At 42.6% G+C, this 22,495-nt stretch overlaps 1 protein-coding gene across 5 annotated transcripts in view; it reads left to right on the forward strand.

Moving 5' to 3' along the window:
• FYB1 (FYN binding protein 1) overlaps positions 1 to 22,495 on the forward strand; it is a 55,239-nt gene that overhangs the window by 24,428 nt on the left and 8,316 nt on the right. For 2 of the 5 annotated variants that reach the window (XM_028749113.2, XM_077936410.1), the window contains exons 4-16: positions 1,122 to 1,159; positions 2,753 to 2,772; positions 4,175 to 4,221; positions 4,983 to 5,094; positions 8,063 to 8,219; positions 8,593 to 8,737; positions 9,398 to 9,420; positions 10,206 to 10,275; positions 12,106 to 12,249; positions 13,033 to 13,064; positions 14,642 to 14,711; positions 15,921 to 16,026; positions 20,260 to 20,422. In XM_028749113.2, coding sequence (XP_028604946.2) covers positions 1,122 to 1,159; positions 2,753 to 2,772; positions 4,175 to 4,221; positions 4,983 to 5,094; positions 8,063 to 8,219; positions 8,593 to 8,737; positions 9,398 to 9,420; positions 10,206 to 10,275; positions 12,106 to 12,249; positions 13,033 to 13,064; positions 14,642 to 14,711; positions 15,921 to 16,026; positions 20,260 to 20,422 — 1,127 coding nt within the window. The remainder of the gene's footprint in view (positions 1 to 1,121; positions 1,160 to 2,752; positions 2,773 to 4,174; positions 4,222 to 4,982; positions 5,095 to 8,062; positions 8,220 to 8,592; positions 8,738 to 9,397; positions 9,421 to 10,205; positions 10,276 to 12,105; positions 12,250 to 13,032; positions 13,065 to 14,641; positions 14,712 to 15,920; positions 16,027 to 20,259; positions 20,423 to 22,495) is intronic. The other 3 variants (XM_077936411.1, XM_077936412.1, XM_077936413.1) reach the window with 3 other exon arrangements.

The raw sequence follows: 22,495 nt of genomic DNA on the forward strand, positions 1-22,495 counted from the left end.
GAGCCTGGGTTTCACTTTCTGTTCCTCCTTCTGGTGTGGTGGTCAGTAAAGTGGCACCTTGGTTCTCAAACTTAATCTTTTCCAGGAGCCTGTTCAACTCCCAAAACTGTTCGAAAACCAAGGCATGGCTTCCAATTGGCTCCAGGACTTTCCTGCACCCAAGCAGAAGCCGTGTCAGATGTTCGGCTTCTGAAAAACGTTCGCAAACTGGAACACTTACTTCCGTGTTTGTGGCGTTCAGGAGCCAATTTGTTCAGGAGCCAAGCTGTTCGAGTACCAAGATACCACTGTACATAGTATGCTTAAGTGCTAAGGTTTTAGTCTTATTGTAAGTTTAAGTTAAGTCTGCTGCAGCTGGATTTCTTGTGGACTGTACCAATCCTGAAGATGTTGTATTGTGACTGTAAAGCTCATTTGCCTTCAGTAGTAAAACAAAAACAAGAAACAAAAAAACAATCTGCTGAATGAAGTTCATTGCCTCTGAGTTATTATTGGGAATCCTGCATCGTGTTTTATGTTTTTACTCTGCTAACTATACGTTGGGGTCTGCTCTGGATCAATATGGAGCAGAATTCATTGCATGGAGGAATGGGGAAACCTAATTTCATTAGAGGGTGTTCTTGTCCCAGCTTCTGTCAACTGAACCAGCTGAATCTGGGCCATAGGCTTCATAAACCTGGAGTTTATGGAGAGCCAGTGTGATGTAGTGGTTAAGAGCGGTAGTCTCGTAAATCTGGGGAAGTGGGCTCGTGTCTCCGCTCCTCCACATGCAGCTGCTGGGTGACCTTGGGCCAGTCACACTTCTTTGAGGTCTCTCAGCCCCACTCACCTCACAGAGTGTTTGTTGTGGGGGAAGAAGGGAAAGGAGAGTGTTACCCGCTTTGAGACTCCTTAAAGAGAGTGAAAGGCGGGATATCAAATCCAAACTACTACTACTACTACTACTACTACTACTACTACTACTACTATTCTTCTTCTTCTTCTTCTTCTTCTTCTTCTTCTTCTTCTTCTTCTTCTTCTTCTTCTTCTCTGATGGGTTGGCTTTCAGTCAAAAGAGTGTTACGGGAATTGCAGTTGCATCTTTTTTCTCTTTGAACCTGTTTACTTTTTTCTTTTCATAGGGACAATGAAGAAAGCTATGATGATGTTGAATTTGGAGGTAAGGTTAAAACATTTTTGTTAAGACGGGCATTAGAAAATTTGTAAGTCAAAACTGCAAGAAAGTGTTAAAATATGGAGTGCTCCTGTTCGGGTGCCAGCCACCCCCGTTTCCACTATACTCCATTCCCCTTCCACTGTTTTCCATTACCGCCTCTCCCTTACAGGCAGCCCATTCAGTGTTCCATGCCCTCCATCCATGCTCAGTCCTTATCAGACTGGTTTTTGGCAGAAGCTTTTCCCCAAGTACTTCTGAGAACCTAGGGGTTCTCGGCCAATACCTCCTGTCTGTGCGTGGATGGTGCCATTTGGATAACTTATCTCCCCCAGTCCCCACCCACCTGTCAATCCTCTGGTGATGTCAGGTGACCCAATTTTGCCTGCATGGCATGAAATTAAACCATGTGAACAAAGCCACAGCCCACAAAGTGCCAACAAATAGCTGGTTGCTGGGGCTGGCAAACTCCAGTACACAGACATTGGCACAGGGCTTGACTGGCGGTTATATATGACATGAGGTGCAGTGAAGGTGGGCATAACTGACCTAAATGACCTTATGGCCCAAATGCCACAAGATGGGCCTGGTTTTCCCACTGCTGCTATATAAGATGACGGTGATGGCTGTTGCAATACAGCCTTATGAATCGGGATGTCCTATAAACCTAGATCATTACTCCCTCCTCCCAGGTAACCCTAATAACACTTTATTTCTGTGAGGAAGAGCTGGGGATCTCCCAACAGATAATCCTGAATATTCATACACCTTGCCCAACTATAGTACCTAGAATTCCTTGCAAGAAGCCATAGCTGCCAAAGTCTAATAATAATAATAATAATAACAATAATAACAATAACAATAACAATAACAATAATAATAATTAATAGCAGTCAAAGTTATATAAATGTATTGATAAAATACAGATAATGAGAAACTTAAACAAATAGTATTTTTACAGAGTATAATTTATAATAATATAGCATGTATATATAAACCTTATGCCATGTATTTATAGCATGTAATACATAACGTAATATATAGTTGGTTTTCAGTATGTAGTCAGAAGGGGGGAATTAAAATCAGGTTGTGGTGCTTGAGGTGAATACTATAGCACGGGCTTCCTCAACCTCGGCCCTCCAGATGCTTTTGGCCTACAACTCCCACGATCCCTAGCTAGCAGGACCAGTGATCAGGGATGATGGGAATTGTAGTCTCAAAACATCTGGAGGGCTGAGGCTGAGGAAGCCTGCTATAGCTGATAAGCAGCTGGCACGAAGTATATTCATCTGCTACAATTTCATTTCAGTTTTGATCAAATATAGATTATGCCATATATTTAGTTTTATGTGGAAAGATACTGAGGACTATAAATATATGGCATAATCTGTATTTGAGTTAGGCAAAAATTCTTGCAAGTAGAAATAACTTTGCCTAACTTTGTCCTAGGCAACGCTGTCCTTTGCTCAACACGTTTTGTTTAGAGGGCAATCTATAGACTTTCTACCCTCTTATTATATACAGATATGATTATATTATATACAAAATCTTCCCTGCAACAGAAAATTAACAATCAATGTTTGCCTTTTGATTCTTCAGGAAATGGGGATGCAGATGAGGTCAGTATCACCATTCACAACATAGATAAATGCATCACAACTGTCTTTCATTAACACCTGCTTTCATGAATGCAGAGGGGTGCCATGGGAGGTTCTGTTACCTGTGTGTTTGTGGAAAGGGGGGAAAGGGAGAGAGACTGTTTCATTTGGATATCTGCATTGGATTTTAATATTTTAATGTTTTGCATTATTTAATTATTTTGATATGGATGTTTCACGCCCTGGGACCTTAAAGTCGAAGGTGGGTGTGGCGATTACACAGGGTCGCTGGACGTTTGACGGTCTATTGATCCCTGTGCCACCACTGTGATTGCTTCCCCGCTGCCACCAACCCGTTTCTCTCGGGTACACACGGAGTCCAGACAGTTGTTAACATTAAATCAAATAAGCAAGTTTATTTTAAAAGCATTAACAAGGTTATGGTTTCAGATAATTTTTCTTGTCAGTTTCTTAATCTTAGTTTCTTTACTGACCTATACCTTCCTAATAACTTCTAACTGATTATCCCATCTGTCTATCTGACTCCTCCTAACAGTTTCACTCACTCTCACATCAAAACTAGACCAACCCACAGACTTATCCTCCCTCTTCCTTCTCCAACTCCCAACTAACTTCCAAATAACACCAACTCTAACTCTAACTCCTCCCCTTGGGTTCCCACTGGCCAATCACTTCACACTCATTTAACCCTTTCCTTATGACCCACCGAGGAGGGCAAACGCCACAGTAGGTTATAAATCAAAGAAGTGATCATTAATAGTAATAAGCAGTGGGAACATTCATTTGTCACTGGATCAACACATCTTAATTTGGGTACACAACTTGTGACCCATAAGCCAAGCAAGGGCCGCAGAACATGTGTTGTGGTCTTCCACAGGGTTGAGGAACCTGTAGTTCTTCAGATGTTACTGGACAGCAACTCCCATCAGCCACAGCCAGCATTGCCAGTGGCTGGAGATGATGTGATTTGTAGTCCAGCAACATTTGGAGGGCCACAGGTTCCCCCTACCGCAGTCTACAAAGTGCTTGACGGCCTTGCTCTGTTTGTAGTCTCTGGAAGGGCTTAGCTGAAAGGAGATTGTAAAGGACTGCAATGAATGGCTCAGGGTGAGTGAGAAGTTGTTGTGGCAGTAGATACAACTCAGTGACATTCATGTGTTCATTATACCCGGAATGAACACCTGGAAATGGCTACGGTCTGGGCAATATTTGATATTCCTAAATAGCTGAATGGTCAAACTCTAAAGAAGACCTTATTTCATACAACAAATTGGGTTTGAAATAATGAAATGCCACATACAATTTGCTGTCCTAGTACTAGTCTTAAAAAGAAATTGTGGCACTTGAACTACGTTATAATTTCCCCTTTCTCATTCATTTCTTGTCGCTTTTTTCTTTGTAGAGTCTCAACAGTGAAGGGGAGACATATGAAGATATAAACGAAATGAGGTAAGAAATATGCAGCTCTCCAGATATGGTGGTTCTCTGATTATTGGGATCCCACAACTGAAGTAACAGAGAGACAAAACATAAGCAGAGTAAGAGGACCTGCGAGTAAATGGCAGACACCATTGCATAACCGTGGACAAAAGATCCAAAACCTGAATTTGCAGCTTTATCATCTTCTAGGCCAGGGCAGGTCTAGCCAACATGTTGTCCATCAGATAATTTGACCACAGTTCCCATAAGCGAATATTGTTAATCGGAGATGATGGAAGTTGCTGTTCTGCAACATCTAGGCTAGATTGAGAAGGTATTGACTTGGATCCAGACTTCGCTTCCAGCAGCAGAAGAGGGAAGAAGAAAAGTGGCTTTGGCTTTATCTCCCTTGTAGCTTCTAAAACTCTTCTCCTAAGGGTTTGTGGGCACTCTGGAACAGTGAAGGAGGGCACCAGAAAAAATTGATCTTCCTATGTTGGGCAAAATATTCCTGCATTTCAGAGGGGCTGGTGGACTAGGTGACCCTCACGGTCCCTTCCAACTCTACCATTCTATGATTCCAGCAGTCTCTAAAGGTTGGGTCAAAGGCCTTCTTCACATGGAAGGAGCTCTTCCATTTGTGGACAGCTAAGCTTAGATCCAACCCAACAGCAACCATTGAGCACATGGCTCCTGATATGGTCATCTTTCAAGAGAAGTGAAAGAGGTGAAAGAGATGTTTGTCCTCTGCTGTTTCATGAGTTAAGTATCAATCACTTTTTATTTCACAGACCTACATCTAGAGATGAGGAAAGGAAAAAGGAAAAGGAAGAAAGGAAGAAATCAGAGAAAGAACAAAAGGAGAAAGAGAAAAAAGAGCAGGACATCAGGAAGAAGTTCAAAGTAAGGCTTAAACTAGCAATTTATTTTTTAAAAAAACTTTAATGAAAACAAATACACTATCCTTTAGCATTGTTAAAGATACTCTGTTTGTAGAGATGGGGGATAAATTCAGTTCAGTTCACATTTACAGGTGAACCTATTTAATTCGCACTTCCTGAAACAGCAAGCAAACTGAGACAGCCTCCCTTCAAAATTTGCACTTCTCTAAATCATGCATTATAATTCTCCAGGAGAATAATGTGTGGAAAAAATCTATATACAGTACTACAGTAAAGAGTGCCTATAAATGCATGCACTAGTGAAATTAACATTAAAAAAATGCATTCTATTAGGGAAAATTGCTTTTCAAAAATGCATACATTAGGGCAAAATTACATACAGAAAGGTGAGCATTAGGATAAATTTGTACTAAAATGCTGGTGAACTTCCATGGGACTATAATAATAATAATAATAATAATAATAATAATAATAATAATTGCAAACTGATATGGAAATGTGGAAAGCTGAATTTAATATTAGAAAAAATAAACAGATTTGCCCATCCCTATCTATTTGACACTTTTGCTATTTTATTTGAGTGCAAACCTTAAATAATAATAATAATTATAATTATAATAATAATTTATTGTTTACACCCCACCCATCTAGCTGGGATTCCCCAGCCACTCTGGGCGGCTTCTAACAAAATATTAAAATACAGTAATCCATCAAACATTAAAAGCTTCCCTAAACAGGGCTGCCTTCAGATGTCTTTTAAAAGTCTGGTAGTTGTTGTTCTCTTTGACATCTGGTGGGAGGGCGTTCCACAGGGCGGGCGCCACCACTGAGAAGGCCCTCTGCCTGGTTCCCTGTAACTTGGCTTCTTGCAGTGAGGGAACTGCCAGGAGGCCCTTGGCGCTGAACCTCAGTGTCCGGGCTGAAGGATGGGGGTGGAGACGCTCCTTCAGGTATACTGGACCGAGGCCGTTTAGGGCTTTAAATGTCAGCACCAACACTTTGAATTGTGCTTGGAAACGTCTGAATGAAGGATTTGGAGCTGAGCATTCATGCGAAGAGATTTAAAGCATGTAGTTGAAACTAGCAATGCTAAATTGCAACCCACTTCAGTGGCAAACAAGTTGCAGCTGGTGCCTGTGAAGGCACTCACACAGCCTGATACTTTGCAGTTCTGCACAGATATAAAGCCCATTGATGCCAACAGTCGTCTTAATAGATTAAAGGTAAAGTTAAAGGACCCCGGGACGGTTAAGTCCATTCAAAGGCGACTATGGGCTTGCGGCACTCATCTCACTTTCAGGCTTCAGTGGGAGCCGGTGTTTGTCCACAGACAGCTTTCTGGGTCGTGTGGCCAGCATGACTAAACTGCTTCTGGTGCAACAGAACACCGTGACGGAAACCAGAGCGCACGGAAACGCTGTTTACCTTCCCACCACAGCGGTACCTATTTATCTACTTGCCCTGGCGTGCTTTCGAATTGCTAGGTACGCAGGAGCTGGGACAGAGCAACAAGAGCTCATCCCACTGTGTGGATTCGAACCGCCAACCTTCTGATCGGCAAGCCCAAGAGACTTAGTGATTTAGATCACAGCGCCACCCGCATCCCCTCCTCTTAATAAGCAAATGTGTCTAGGAGCTATGTTTCGACTGCTGTTTATTTTAAGTTCTATGTCTATAACAATCAAATGTGTATTGAAAGCTTAACAATTAGCTACAAACAAATTATCAATGACTGGTTAGACCGTTCTCAGAAAATTAATTCAGATGCATATAAGTTCTGTAGCTTCTTAAAGAGGTATTACATGGGAAATATTGGCATCACCAATTCAATTACTGTAGTAGAACTCATAATACAAAACCCCTAAGTAGAACTTACCATAGCATTGATCTGATGTATTCCCTTCTCCACTGCAAGTTCATTTCAGATATCTTTCATACCATTTCTCATTAATGATCAATGAGGAACACTTCCGTTTTCCAGCCAAGGTTGTTTTTGCAGAATTGTGTAACAAGAAGATAATGCCATGCATTAAAAATAATAGACAATCGCCAATCTTTAATTTTAAAGAATCAAAAACTGAGTCCTTAAAGTAAAGGGACCCCTGACCATTAGGTCCAGTCGCAGACAACTCTGGGGTTGCGGCGCTCATCTCGCTTTATTGGCCGAGGGAGCCGGTGTACAGCTTCCAGGTCATGTGGCCAGCATGACTAAGCCACTTCTGGCGAACCAGAGCAGTGCACAGAAACGCCGTTTACCTTCCCGCCAGAGTGGTACCTATTTATCTACTTGAACTTTGATGTGCTTTCGAACTGCTAGGTTGGCAGGAGCAGGGACCGAGCAACGGGAGCTCACCCCGTCACAGGGATTGGAACCGCCAACCTTCTGATTGGCAAGCCCTAGGCTCTGTGGTTTAGACCACAGCACCACCCGGGTCCCACTGAGTCCTTAGTGTCTTTATAATTCCATTGCAAAAATGTCTGAAACAGTGATGGGGAATAGCAGGTCCAGGGGTTGAATGTGGATCTCCAGTCCTCTCTACTTAGCATCAAGACTCAGTTCTCCTCAGGATACATCTTGTTTCTCTGACTGACACTTCTTTGTGCCCTCAAGTAGACGCGATTGCGATAATGCCTCTTGCTTGCCTGTAGCCACCTCTGACTTCTGTGCATCTGGAATCAAATCTGGAATTGTGTGTAAGAATCACATTGTGCCTCTCGCCATACCCACTATTTGATTCTGGTCCTGCCCACCACGGATACATGGGAACCAGAATGTTGTCAGTGAGGAAATGCAACCCTCAGGCTGAAAAAGGTTCCTCACCCGAGGTCCTGACTCCAATTTGTCAGTTGTTGTGGTTTGTCCATGCCTGTTTCCCCCCCTCTCTCCCCCTCTTTCTCTTGTACAGTATTAATCCTGACCATATGTACAATGCTGATTTACGCCCATTTCTTATCCTACCTCTGTGTAGCTCGTGGGCCCCATTGAAGTCATTCACCAGGCCAGAGCTTGCACAGACTTCAAAGGAGGGAAGAATGACCTGACGTTCAAGCAAGGAGATAAAATCGAAATCATCCGCATCACTGACAATCCAGAGGGGAAGTGGCTGGGAAGGTCAAGAGGCTCCTGTAGGTATAAATTATGCAAATTTAAGAGAACTTATTTTGATATGTGTAATCAGAGTAATTTATTCTGATCAGAAAATTTGGGTTCACTCACCATTCAGAGTATTTGAAATGTCGCTAGTACACAATTCTTGGCCCTTGAAGATGTATCTGTATATTCGTTAAAATTCTTAAAACCTGCACAACAAATAAATTAAGAGCAATTTGATTTTAAAAAATTGCACACCATGCAATGAACACCATTCTATATTGCATAGTGGTTTTTAAAGGGTGTGTTGTTGTTTTTTTAATGCAGCCCTTATGATGTCTTGCTACAAAGTTTTAAAGAAAACAGCTGCATCTTAGTCATGAAATGTGTTGGGCTTTTGCTTTCTAGACGGCTACATTAAAACAACCATGGTGGAAATTGACTATGATTCGTTAAAGCGAAAGCCGCGGCCTTCTGTCAACATTCAACTGAGGCAACCAGACAGTGACCAGGAAGTGTATGATGATGTCGGGGAACAGGATAGCGTCAGCAGGTATGTCAAAAGGGATGGCCACACCTGTGTCCAGTTCTAGTGTGGCTTGCAGTGCAATCTAGCCCACCCTTCATCAGAACAGGAAGTGATGAGGAAATGGTTGTTTAACATTAGTAAGATGAACATTTATTGTAATTTCTTAAAATGAAGTTATTGTTACATTATTTTTAGATTAGTAGTGGTCTGCAGGGCAAGGTGGTACAGGGAAAGGACCCCTGTACAGTTAAGTTCAGTCCTCGATATATTTCTGGACTACAACTCCCATCAGCCCCAGTCCACATAGCTAACTGGAAAGGATGGTGTGAGTCCCAGCAAGAGCTGGAGGACACTATATTGGCAACCCCTGACAACAGGCATGATCCAGCAAAGCAATTGTTACCTTATTTATTTATTCACAGGTTACCAGTTTGAATCACATTTGCCATTTTCTAGGCAATTACCTGGCTTTATGTGGGTTACAGAATATTGCAGACATTTGGGGGGGGGGACATGGACTTTTCAGTGCATTCCTATATGTGTGTGTGTTCTTTGGATGTAAGTCCCACCATGTTCAATGGGGCTTACTCCCAAGCAAGTATGTTAAGAACTGCATTATTTATTGCACTGTTTTCTCCTTTGACTTCAACCATTTCCCCTCCTTTTGTTTTCTCATGGCCAAAGTGGAAGTCAAAGTACTGCAGGAGGTAAGTTCTGCTGTTCCTATCTATCCAAATTTTGGGGTTTGTGGGTCATGGGGCCCATCTTTTAGCTACTTCCAAAGGTATCAGTTGGGGTATGACCAGGGTTTGTGATATCTACCAGCAATCAGGAGACAAGCCATATATAGTCAAAGAAAAATATCAGTCCCCAAGCCTCCATACTTCCTCCTTCAATATTCATTTCTAAACCAATCCTGTAAGCACCAAGGTCAATGCCACTTTCAAGATTAGCAAATCAAAGATACCACTTTCTGAGCATCTTCCCCTCCATCCCTGGTCCCCCATCAGCACCAAGATGATCCAGAAAGGCTTGTCCTCCTGCTAAAGCAAGAATGGGAAAGCCATGCTCTCCAGAGGTTGTTGGACTCCAAATCCCATCAGCACCAGCCAGCATGGCCAATTCTCAGGGGTGAAGGAAGCTGTAATTGAAATAGTGCAAACAATATCTCCTGTTTTTTTTCAGTAGAAGCAGTACATACCGTTGAGGATTGTTGTTGTTGTTCTTATTATTGACATAGCTGTCAATGTTTTCCCTTTTTTAAGGGAAATTCCCTTATTCCGAATAGGATTCCTCGCAAGAAAAGGGAAAAGTTGACAGCTATGATTATTGATAATTTCAGTATTAATGTTTTATTTTACTTTATGTGCATTTTGGAGGTAAGTAGCCTAGAGACAGTTTACACCAGGTGACATAAACTGAAACAATAATAATCGAAGTAGTAGTGATAATAATACTACTCTGCTTTTGCCTTTTTTAAATTTTTAAACAGGATTCCCTCCTCCTCCTCCCTCTGATGACGTTTATGATGGAATCGAGGGCGATGATGATGCACAAACAAGGTAAGCGTTAAAAGCCAACAAAATAATGAAAAGCAGATGGAGAATTCTTGTTTAGTTCATGTTTAAAAGATTATCTCATGATAAAAATATTAGCCCTCAATTAATGCATGATAAAATGGTATCAGCTGGGTAGGGAGTGTGTCTTAGAAGGGTGTGGAGATAATGTTTTTACCATAGAATTAATTGCTTTGGGTGTTGTTTTAATGAGTCTTTACTGTTTTCATCTCCTTCACATGGATTGTATTAAGGCATAGCCTTTTTCAACTTCTTTAATTCTCAAGCAGAAGCCAGTAAGCCTGAAGCATGACCAGATGTTTGTGTGGCATCAAAACAACAGCACATCCGACTCTTTAGACCCTAGTTATCCATTCATTATATATTCGCCCTCTGTAGAAATCCACACTGATGCTGGTGAATTGCTCTGATCCTGGGATCACAGATTAGAGCCACAGGGCAGATCAGGAGGTCCATGTACTAAGAACTTGGTCCAGCTGTGTTTGTATGAGGCTCACACTTCATGCTGTTGCAAAAGTCGGGTGCCTCCCCCTCTCTCTGCTGAGTGGTGGCAAAGAGCCCATGGGGTTCCATGCACTCACCCAGGGTCTGGAGAACTGAGACACAGTGGAGACAGTCGTAGCTTTAATAAATATTATTTATTCGCCTATTTACACCTTCGAAAGGGGAAGGGTGGCGCTGTGGGTTAAACCACAGAGCCTAGGACTTGCCGATCAGAAGGTCGGCGGTTCGAATTCCCACGACGGGGTGAGCTCCCGTTGCTCTGTCCCAGCTCCTGCCAATCTAGCAGTTCGAAAGCACATCAAAGTGCAAGTAGATAAATAGGTACCACTCCGGCAGGAAGGTAAACGGTGTTTCCATGCGCTGCTCTGGTTCGCCAGAAGCGGCTTAGTCCTGCTGGCCACATGACCCGGAAGCTGTACGCCGGCTCCCTCGGCCAATAAAGCGAGATAAGCACTGCAACCCCAGAGTCGGCCACAACTGGACCTAATGGTCAGGGGTCCCTTTACCTTACCTTTATTTACACCTTCAGTCTGCAAGGAGGAATTCCAGATCTTACAGCATGTTCCTTTCAAGAGGGGCTTGTACCCCACAGCAGTGCTTGTACCCCACAGCCAACCACCCTCCTTCCTCCTCCTTCCTTCCATCAGCCCTTGCTCCCAGACTCCCTTTTCCTGTCACCTCAAGCATACAGTTTCCTGGCAACCTTTCAAACCCCTGTATCCTTCACACCTCAAGGTGAGGGGAAGGAGTTCTCCTGTATTGCAAATGGACCTCTATTGTCCTTTGATGGCCTCAGCTCAGTCAGGTTGTTCTGCATAAGCTAGCTCAGGAATTCCTCTGCAGCTTGTATTCTCCCTCCATATCCCAAACAATCAAAAATCCTAGCCTTTATCAATTTCTAGGATTTAGGGGGTTTAGCATTTAAATTTATAACAATACGTTTGTCGCAGGAAATACTTGTGTGGTTGTGTGTGCTGTGTAAACGGTGGTAGTGCCCTGAGATGTTCTCCTAAAGAACATCTTTGCCAACCTGGTGTTTTCTGGACATTTGGGACTATACTCCCCATCAGTCCCAGCCAGCACTGGCATACTGGCTGGGACTGATGGGATTTGTAGTCCAAACCAGTCAGAGGGCACCCGATTGGCAAAGGCTGTCCTAAAGAATGCAAGTATGAATGGACTTGAAGGTCCTTTTTAATTTTGGGGGCTGTTGTTGCTGCTGATGATGTGAATCCAATGCCCCATCCCAAAGTCATTTCAAATATCTTGTGTTTCAACCTGCAATGTGATAATTGCGTGCATACTCCAAAGGTCTGCGCCACATGGTGAAGATAAGAGTGACTCCTGGCCCCGTGGGCTTTTGAAGAATCTGTTGAAGGGAAAAGATTTCCCCAAGAGAAGTATACGAGAGGCAGCAACTAAAATCAATGTGACAGAAGATAATGGAGGTTCCTCGTAAGAGACTGCTGTGAAAGAAAGAAAAATAACCGGTTCACTAAAACTAATAGCTAATATACGTGTTGATCATGTGCTACTAACAGCTTCTCACAGCAGCCTAACCAGCCACATAATCGTACCACACGGCAGATAACCAAAGCTATGAAACCACCACATCCCTTTTCAAAGTTGGGCCATGCTCTGTCCTTGAATACCTCTTAGCTTAAGTCATAGGTACCTGTTTGCAGAAACAGCTTCACCATGAGGCGAGGTAAGATGGCCAGCTCAGGTGGCATTACGGGTGGCAGAGTTGGAAGTAGGCAGATCTGGCCCATGGAACAAAATCTGTTGGCTTTGTGTGTCTATTTATTTCAGTGGGATCTGCAGAGAGAAACTTCCTGGTAGAGCATGATGCATGATCATCAATGGAAAGTGGGGATTTCTCTCGATTCTGCCTCAGGGACCTAGATGTCTTCAGCTGAAGCTATGTCTGGAAAGCTAGGTCATGGCCCAACTTTTGTTCCATTGCCGGCAATTTTGTTGATGCGATCCAGTCTTACCCATGACAAACAATTTGTAATTTCACATATTTAAGGGACAACAAATTAGTTGCAGTTGAATGTGTGAAGGAAAGCACACCCACACGCCCTTTGTTTTTGTTATCCAAGATAAAGTGGCTTCAACAATTCTTCCTTTTGTCGTGATGTACACAGCCATATCCCATAATCATTTATATCCTGGGATAGGAACTGATCATCTGATTGCAGTGCTTAATGAAAATTATTATTTGTTTGTTTCTAGCAGGACTTCTTCAGCAAAGCAAATAGGAAAGGGTAAGTAATAAGATCAAAAACATGAAGCAATTATTAAGCTGTGACTGAGTTCCTATAATCCTCAAACAGAAGCTTTCTTCTACACAAAGGCCAGTTTCACACACGTTGTGGTATAGGACAAACTTGCGGGTTATGATTAGGATCATTAACCATGATCCTATGTTTGGATGACAAAACAAGTCAAACCTTGGCTTAGCTGCTAAGGAAGCAGGAAACATTTGAATCAGTTTGAAGACAAACCTACCCAAAGCGTACTTTCCGAAATGATATGTAAACTGAACTACGGCCATCCTTTGAAATTTGCATTCTCCTGAGCTTTGCAATGCAGTTCTGCACCCAAGCAATTCCGAAGTATGAATTAAAAATGCATATATTGAGGGAGATAACATACACAAATGCATTATATTAGGCAACATTATTATTAATCAATGTTGTTGTTGTTAATGTTAATGCCCTTCCTCCTAAAGTCCTAGGGCGGATTACAACAATTTTTAAAAATGCTTTAAAAAGAGTTTAAAAGCTTAGAATAAAAAATACACTCACAAAAATAGGGCCACCTTAAACATATTCATCGCAGGTATCAAAGGACAGGGTAAAGAGGTGAGTCTTTAACATTCGCCAAAAACTGTATACAGTGGTACCTCGGGTTAAGTACTTAATTCGTTCCAGAGGTCCGTTCTTAACCTGAAACTGTTCTTAACCTGAAGCATCAATGGGGCCTCCTGCTGCTGTCACGCCGCCGTAGCACGATTTCTGTTCTCATCCTGAAGCAAAGTTCTTAACCCGAGGTACTATTTCTGGGTTAGCGGAGTCTGTAACCTGAAGTGTATGTAACCTGAAGCGTATGTAACCCGAGGTACCACTGTAATGAAGTTGGCCAGATGCACCTCTGTGATGAATAGGAGTTCCACAACTTAGGGGCTGCTGCAAAAAATGCTTTGGGAGCCATCCGTCTGAGGGTGGAAGACAAATCAAGATGCTCCCCTATGCTAATCCAGCTCCTGAGAGGCTTTGTAGGGAAGGAGTTTTTATTTATTTGGTCTTTTATATGTTTGGGGCTTCCCAGTAGTGATGTATGGAAGTGAGAGCTGGACCATAAAGAAGGCTGCTCGCCAAAGAATTGATCCTTTTGAATTATGGTGCTGGAGGAGACTCTTGAGAGTCCCATGGACTGCAAGAAGATCAAACCTATCCATTCTTAAGGAAATCAGCCCTGAGTGCTCACTGGAAGGACAGATCCTGAAGCTGAGGCTCCAATACTTTGGCCACTTCATGAGAAGAGAAGACTCCCTGGAAAAGACCCCGATGTTGGGAAAGATTGAGGGCACAAGGAGAAGGGGATGACAGAGGACGAGGTGGTTGGACAGTGTTCTTGAAGCTACCAGCATGCGTTTGATCAAACTGCGGGAGGCAGTAGAAGACAGGAGTGCCTGGTGTGCTCTGGTCCATGGGGTCACGAAGAGTCGGACACGACTAAATGACTAAACAACAATATTTGGGGCCTGAGTTGTAATGATTATATATTATTTTTCATTTTTTTAAAAACAAACAAACAACCCACTGCTTTCTGATTTTAGATTCTGGAGACAGTGATGTCTATGATGATGTAGAGCCAACTGACTTCCCTCCCCCGCCAAAAGAACTTAGGTGAGTGAACATATAAAACAAGGATGTGTGCAATGGCCTACTGAGGGATGGGGAGACGCTGATCTGTTTGCTGTTACTCAAGGGCCTCATGACACGTGTTATAAGTGACAGGATTCACAGCTATGGTGCGGGTTTCTAGAACGGGTCAGCAAACTTTTTGAGCAGGGGGCTGGTCCACTGTCCCTCAGACCTTGTGGGGGGCTGGACTATATTTTGAAAAGAAAAAAAAAAGAACGAATTCCTATACCCCACAAATAACCCAGAGATGCATTTTAAATAAAGGACACATTCAACTCATGTAAAAACACGCTGATTCCTGGACTGTCGGCAGGCTGGATTTAGAAGGCGATTGAGCCAGATCCAGCCCCCGGGCCTTAGTTTGCCTACCCATGTTCTAGAACTTTAAATACCAGACACAGCTTAGGTTGGAGAGAGGAGATTGAAACTTCTCTTTGCAACTCTGCAAACCCTGACGCTTAGAAAGTTTAATTTGCTTTAGTTTATCCTATTGTGGTTTTACCTTTTTTTGTACGCTTTAAATTGTGGTTGTGGATTTTTAGTGATTTTATTGTCTTGCGGTTTTTTGGAAAGCACTTTGAGGGTTCCCCCCTCCTTACAATCAAGCAGTATGTAAATTTTATGAAATAAACTGGCAAGTATTAACGGCTCTCAGTCTTAACCTGATAAATGCCATTTGTCCAGATTTTAATTTGAATTAATTTTAAGATGTATTTTAATTAATTGATGCCTGTTTTTATGTATACTGTGTTATTTATATGATGTTAGCTGCACTGAGCCCGGCTCCGGTCAGGGAACAAATAAAATTTATTATTAATCTGTGATCTTGGTAAAACATGCCCTCTGCCACTTTGCTGTGATTTATCATTAGAAAATCGCCTTCTGTTGGGTCAGTGAAAGTTCCTGGCCCATAATACTAATCGCCTTGAAGGGGAGGGAAAATTTAAATATCTGTTCCATGCATACTGCATTCTTGATGAAATCCTCCGCCACATTTGGTGCTTAATTTTTTTTAAAAAAACCTAACCATGTCATTAACAAAAGATTATTTAATTATTTAATTAATTAGCTTGTCCTTTGGCTGGGCTTTAATTGACAACCAGTAAAATAAAAACATACCTAATCGTTATATGGACGATCTTGATTTTTCTTCTTCTTCTCCTCCTTATGTTTCGCAACCTGATGCTTTAGCATAGCAAAGTCCCTGAGTATTGTGAGAGCCAAATCAGATGACCGTGATTCTCAGAAACTCAAGAAGATGGAGAAAGAAGAGAAAGAGTTCCGAAAGAAGTTTAAAGTAAGACCTTGGTTTCTTAAAATTGTTTCTTAAGGCAGCAGAGCTAACGGCATAAACCAGAGCAATAAAACTATGCAAAACACTAAAACAGCATAAAACACCAATCAAAATGAGAAACGTGTCCAATTTTGTGAAATTGCCACAGCCACAAATCATATTACAGGCCCTAATGAGGTTTACCAAATTAAAAAAAAATAGTTAAAAATTCCAGGTTTTAGCTCACCTGCCTAAAATTAATTTGGCAGCTGCCTGTCTTGATAGACAAGGGAATTGCGCCTCTGTGGGTGAAGTCAAACTGGACCGAAGTGACCTCCCCTGGGCGCAAGCCTGGGCGGTGCATACGGAGGTGTATGTAAACAACAAAAAGTAAACAACAACAAAACCAAGGCCTCATCCAGATGACCTGTTTATATAGCATTTATCCTGACTTTAAATTCTGGATTTTTAACTCTTTTAAATTCTGGATTTTAAACTGCTCTAACCCACTTTGGGATCTGCTAGTATAATAAATCCAACGAAAACAAAAACAATGCCAAATGAGGAGGCTTTCTGAATTTAAAAACGTTGAGCTTCTGCTACCAGGTTATGGCCATAAATATTCAGTGTGCACCCCGTCAAACTCTGTGTGTTTTACTTCCTTGTGGACTAGATTTTTAATTTAAAATGTTACACAATGACAAGAAAGCTTTTATGAAAATCTGTTTGGGAGAATGAGCATTTATCTTCACTTCCCCTGGGGGAAAATGTGTGAAAGTGGTGCACTTCCCCATTCTAAATACTATCAATGAAGCTCATTATGACTACGAGGGGAAGTTATTGGTTGTCTCAGGAGAGCATTTGAGGGCTGGATCCAGAGGAAGTGCAAACCGTATTGTTTAGATGGTTGCATGTCATTCACATAGCACCTTCCTGTGAACAAAACCAGGTACGGTATGCGTAACTGTAGGCCTTGCATTCCTGTAGGCCATACCTTTTCACTGGGGGACCACTTGTGGACCTAAAATGGGCATACCTGTGTAAAATCCAATGCATGTGGGACTGTATTGTGTGGTCAATGGAAGACCCTCACTGGATTTAGCCTCCTCTTTCCACAGTAGCCAACTAGGGGATTGCACAAGCTGGGTGAGTGGGCAATAACCCTCTCCCAGGAACTGATATCCCAGAGACAAAACACCTCTGGCATACCCTCCAACATTTCTCTGATGAAAAAAGGGACGTCCCATCCACAATGATAATGTTAATATTTATACACCACACATCTTACTGGGTTTCCCCAGTGTGGTGATCACACAGGGTCCCTGGACGTTTGACTGTCTATTGATCCCTGTGCCACCACTGTGATTGCTTCCTCGCTGCCACCAACCCATTTCTCTCAGGTACACACGGAGTCCAGACAGTTGTTAACATTAAACCAAATAAACAAGTTTATTTTAGAAGCATTAACAAGTTTATGGTTTCCAATAATTTTTCTTAGTTTCCTTACCAGCCTATAAAGGTAAAGGTAAAGGTACCCCTGCCTGTACGGGCCAGTCTTGACAGACTCTAGGGTTGTGCGCCCATCTCACTTAAGAGGCCGGGGGCCAGCGCTGTCCAGAGACACTTCCAGGTCACGTGGCCAGCGTGACAAAGCTGCATCTGGCGAGCCAGCGCAGCACACGGAAACGCCGTTTACCTTCCCGCCAGTAAGCGGTCCCTATTTATCTACTTGCACCCGGGGGTGCTTTCGAACTGCTAGGTTGGCAGGCGCTGGGACCGAGCAACGGGAGCGCACCCCGCCGCGGGGATTCGAACCGCTGACCTTTCGATCGGCAAGCCCTAGGCGCTGAGGCTTTTACCCACAGCGCCACCCGTGTCCCTATACCAGCCTATACCTTCCTAATAACTTCTAACTGATTATCCCAACTGTCTATCTGACTCCTCTTAACAGATTCTCTCACATCAAACTATCCCAACCCAACAGACTTATCCTCCCTCTCTCTCCTCTAACACCCGACTGACTCCTTAACAACACTAACTCTAACTCTAACTCTAACTCTAACTCTAACTCTAACTCCTCCCCTTGGGTTCCCACTTGCCAATCACTTCACACTCATTTAACCCTTTCCTTATGACCCAGCATGATGTCACCTAGGAGGGCAAACGCCACACCTAGCCACTCTGGGCAGCTCCCAACAGAAGATGAAAGCTTCAAACATTAAAAAACCTCCCTAAACAGGGCTGTCTTCAGGTGTCTTCTAAAAGTCAGCTTCCAACATATATAAAAGCACAATAAAGCATTAAACGTTAAAGAAAACTTCCCTACACAGGATTTCCTTCAGACGGCTCGGGGGGTTAGAGAACTCCATACCCTCCAACATTTCTCCAGTGAAAATAGAAACATCCTAAGGAAAAGTGGGACATTCCAGTATCAAATCAGAAACCGGGACAGTTTCTCTAAATCAAGGACGTCCCTGGAAAATGGGGACACAGTGTGTCTGCTCTGGTCCTGGAGGCAGTACATAACCATCATGATTCATGGATGTTGCTAGCCTTATCTACCATAAATTTGTCTAATCTCTTTCTAAAACCAGCTAAGTTGGTGGGCATCCTTACCTGTTTTGGCAGTGAGTGTCCATAGCTTAACTATGCACTGTGTGAAGAAGTATTTCCTTTTGCCTGCCCTGAATCTCTTCACCATTCAGCTTCCTTGGATGACCCTGAGTTCTATTACGATGAGACAAAAGGGGGAAACTTATCTCCATCCACTTTCTTCTTCTTTTTTTAAACTTCATTCCAAAACCGAAAAAGAATTCCAAACATCAAATTCAAAATCCATATTCGTTTTGTAACATAAGCCTATTACATAGTTGACTAAATTAAAATATACCTACCGTATTTTTCGCTCTATAAGACGCGCCAGACCACAAGACGCGCCTAGTTTTTGGAGGAGGAAAACAAGGGGGGAAAAAATTCTGAATCTCAGAAGCCAGAACAGCAAGAGGGATCGCTGCGCAGTGAAAGCAGCAATCCCTCTTGCTGTTCTGGCTTCTGGGATAGCTGCACAGCCTGCATTCGCTCCATAAGATGCACACACATTTCCCCTTACTTTTTAGGAGGGAAAAAGTGAGTCTTATAGAGCAAAAAATACGGTAATTGCTATAGGCTTCCCTTTGCTGTATATAAATGCAAAGCAATTAGAAATATTATATTAGAATTTTTTATAAATCCCCCTATACCCGCACTCCCCTTCACCCATGTGTGATCTCAATTTTTTTTTTTTTTACTTCTTCCATCTTGTTGTATTGTTGTAATTTAATAATTATTCATTTGATTCTTTCATTATTTCCTTGCTTACCCCCTGCACGTTTTACACATTATCTATTAATATTCCAGTTCTGGAACCATAAAAAAGTGGGGGGGAATTATCTCCATCTACTTTCTTGGCACCATGCATAACTTTCTACCCTTTTGCCATATCTCTAAGCTAAAAAGTTCTAATAGTTGAGGTGTTGCTCCATCTCCATTTTCATTTCGGTTGCTCTTTTCTGTACCCCCCCCACAGCTGTTCCACATGCTATTTAATATGTGGCAAACCCCTTGCTATTTTGTGACTGTTAAACACTTGCACTTTTAAGAGCATTATGACCCAAAGATGGGACAGGCCTGCTGTGTGAATGAGGATGGAAGTCATATTCTTTCCCTTCCTACCAGGCATAAGGGCATTAACAACCATGGATTTGTGTAATCCTCTCTTAAAGCCATCCAGGTTGTATACATCTTGTCTTCTTTCCCAGTTCTGTCCTTTGAGCATCAGATTTCTATAGACTCCATGCCAGCCCACCGGGTTTTGTTCTGGCTCATCTACACCAACAATGCCAATGAGCCCAGTATCCTTGAGATTTAAAACATAGCTTGAACGTGTCTTGTGGGAGCCAGTGTGGTGTAGTGGTTAAGAGCGATGGACTCATAATCTGGTGAACTGGGTTCGATTCCCTGCTCCTCCACATGCAGCTGCTGGGTGACCTTGGGCTAGTCACACTTCTCTGAAGTCTCTTGGCCCCACTCACCTCACAGAGTGTTTGTTGTGGGGGAGGAAGGGAAAGGAGAATGTTAGCCGCTTTGAGACTCCTTAGGGTAGTGATAAAGCGGGATATCAAATGCAAACTCTTCTTGTTTGTAAGAAGAAAGTGTGGTTTTAACTTTGCGCATAATGCTTTCTTTGTGTGCAATCAACCTTTATTTTGATTTTCACAGTATGAAGGTGATATCCGAGTTCTGTATACTACAACCATATCCCGAGCACCATCTGCTAAGAAGAGAGGCTCAAAAGACTTACAAGTGAAGCCAGGAGATTCGGTTGAGGTTATAAAGAATGTGGATGATACTAAAGTCCTGTGCAGGAATGAAGAAGGGAAATGTAAGTACCAAAACATAAGGACAAGCTGCTTTGTGGTCCACAGATAGCAAAAGGTGCAGAGGCTCTTTATGTGTCCCAGAACACTGGGATCTAGATAAACATTACAAGCGATTGCCCCAAATCTTGTTCAGATTAGTCATAGAACTTACTCTGAGCAACTGCTAACAGAACTCTAATTTCCCCTATTATTTTTTAATATATCCTTGCAAAAATCCTGCATATTTTCTTCTATCCAGGGCATGTCTTTGAAAGCAGGTTCAAGTAATTCACTGTAGAATTAAATAACACACTAGCTTCTGAAATTAAACCAACAAAATACTGTTCAATGCACTTTAGTGCTGTTGATTTTACTCAGTCCACCTTGAGTGAAACCATGTTGCCTAAGTGACCTGCTAATAGTTTCAGTGGGCGCATAAATAACTGCACAATTAATATATCATGCATGTGCATTATAGTTGAGGGAGCAAGCAAGAAGAGACAAATATAAGCTTTCTCAAATGAGAGATTATTTCTGGGCTGCAAGGCTGCAAAACCATTGGATTCTAGAGGGCTGCAACCAGCCTTAATATAGCTCTGATCTGATCATTGTGTTAGCAATAGTAGTTGTGTTGCTGGCTAGATCACATCCAGAACTAAACTATCAATAAAGACAGTTTGCCAGCATCTTTGTGCATAGAAAAGCCAGGTTCCAACATTTTGTCAGGTTTCAGTGTCTCTAAGAAATGACCGTATGAGCGATGCTGTGTGCAGGTGAGAAGGGGCAGGACTACAGATAAAGGCTTGTGCTTAATTCTCAATGGATGGGGTCACCAAGCACAGAGAATAGGCTTGGTCTCCAGTGTCAATGTCTAATGTAGGGATGCGGGTGGCGCTGTGGGTTAAACCACAGAGCCTACGACTTGCTGATCAGAAGGTCGGCGGTTTAAATCCCCGTGACGGGGTGAGCTCCCATTGCTCAGTCCCAGCTTCTGCCAACCTAGCAATTTGAAAGCATGCCAAAGTACAAGGAGATAAATAGGTATCACTCTGGCGGGAAGGTAAATGGTGTTTCTGTGCGCTGCTCTCATTCGCCAGAAGCGGCTTAGTCATGCTGGCCACATGACCTGGAAGCTGTACGCTGGCTCCCTCAGCCAATAAAGCGAGTTGAGCGCCGCAACCCCAGAGTCGGTCACGACTGGACCTAATGGTCAGGGGTCCCTTTATCTTTTTAACTATCATGCCCCCCTCCAAAAAATCCTGAGAACTACAGTTTACCACTCACACCCCTACAGCTCTCAGCTGCCTTAAACCATGGTTCCCAGGATCCTTTGAGGGAAGCCACAACTGTTGGAAGTGGTATAAGGGTACATAAATAAGAATGCGTTATCAATAAATACCTAATGTTTTCTAACTTTCCAGCAAACCCTGTGCAAACATGTCAGAATGAGTGATCAATAAACAGCCCACAAGACCTCTTCTTCTCTCTCCCCCTCTCCTCAGTGAGAGTCTGGGTTGTGGAATGACAAGAATGTGGAGTGGGGCTTGTGACCTTTCACTTTATCTGCCTACAAATGTCTTAGAAAGGGGGAAGAGGTAGCATTCCCCTGAGGACTCACAAAGGATGTCCGGTCGCTTCTGCCAACAACATGATATTTTGTGAAGAAGGATAAGAAGATCCTCCCAGTGTCTTCCTGGGCAAAGATTCCTCTAATGCAGATTATAAAATAAAGGCAAATTTCCTTTATTTTTCTATATATCCAAGAAGAAACATTCAGGCACGTTCAATTTCCATGCAAATTATTGAGACTCTCTTCCTGCTAGGCACAAACCCCACATTTATGTCCAAATGGGTACAATCAAACTGTGCCAATTCTCATAATTGCTGTAACCTAGATTTTTAAGAATTTATATATATTTAAAATATTAGGTGCTGCTATTGGATTTTGCCCTTCTTTTCATTCCCCTCAAAGCAGATCAGCCATACGAGAGCAGAAAACTATTTAAAATCCCCCCCCCCCGCACAACCAGACATTCTTCGCATTTTTTTTGATAGTGAAACTAATGACAGATGATGTGGCATGGCTATCTGCAGAA

The sequence above is a fragment of the Podarcis muralis genome, chromosome 11 (genome assembly GCF_964188315.1).
Source record: "Podarcis muralis chromosome 11, rPodMur119.hap1.1, whole genome shotgun sequence".
NCBI classification, from domain to species: Eukaryota; Metazoa; Chordata; class Lepidosauria; order Squamata; family Lacertidae; genus Podarcis; species Podarcis muralis.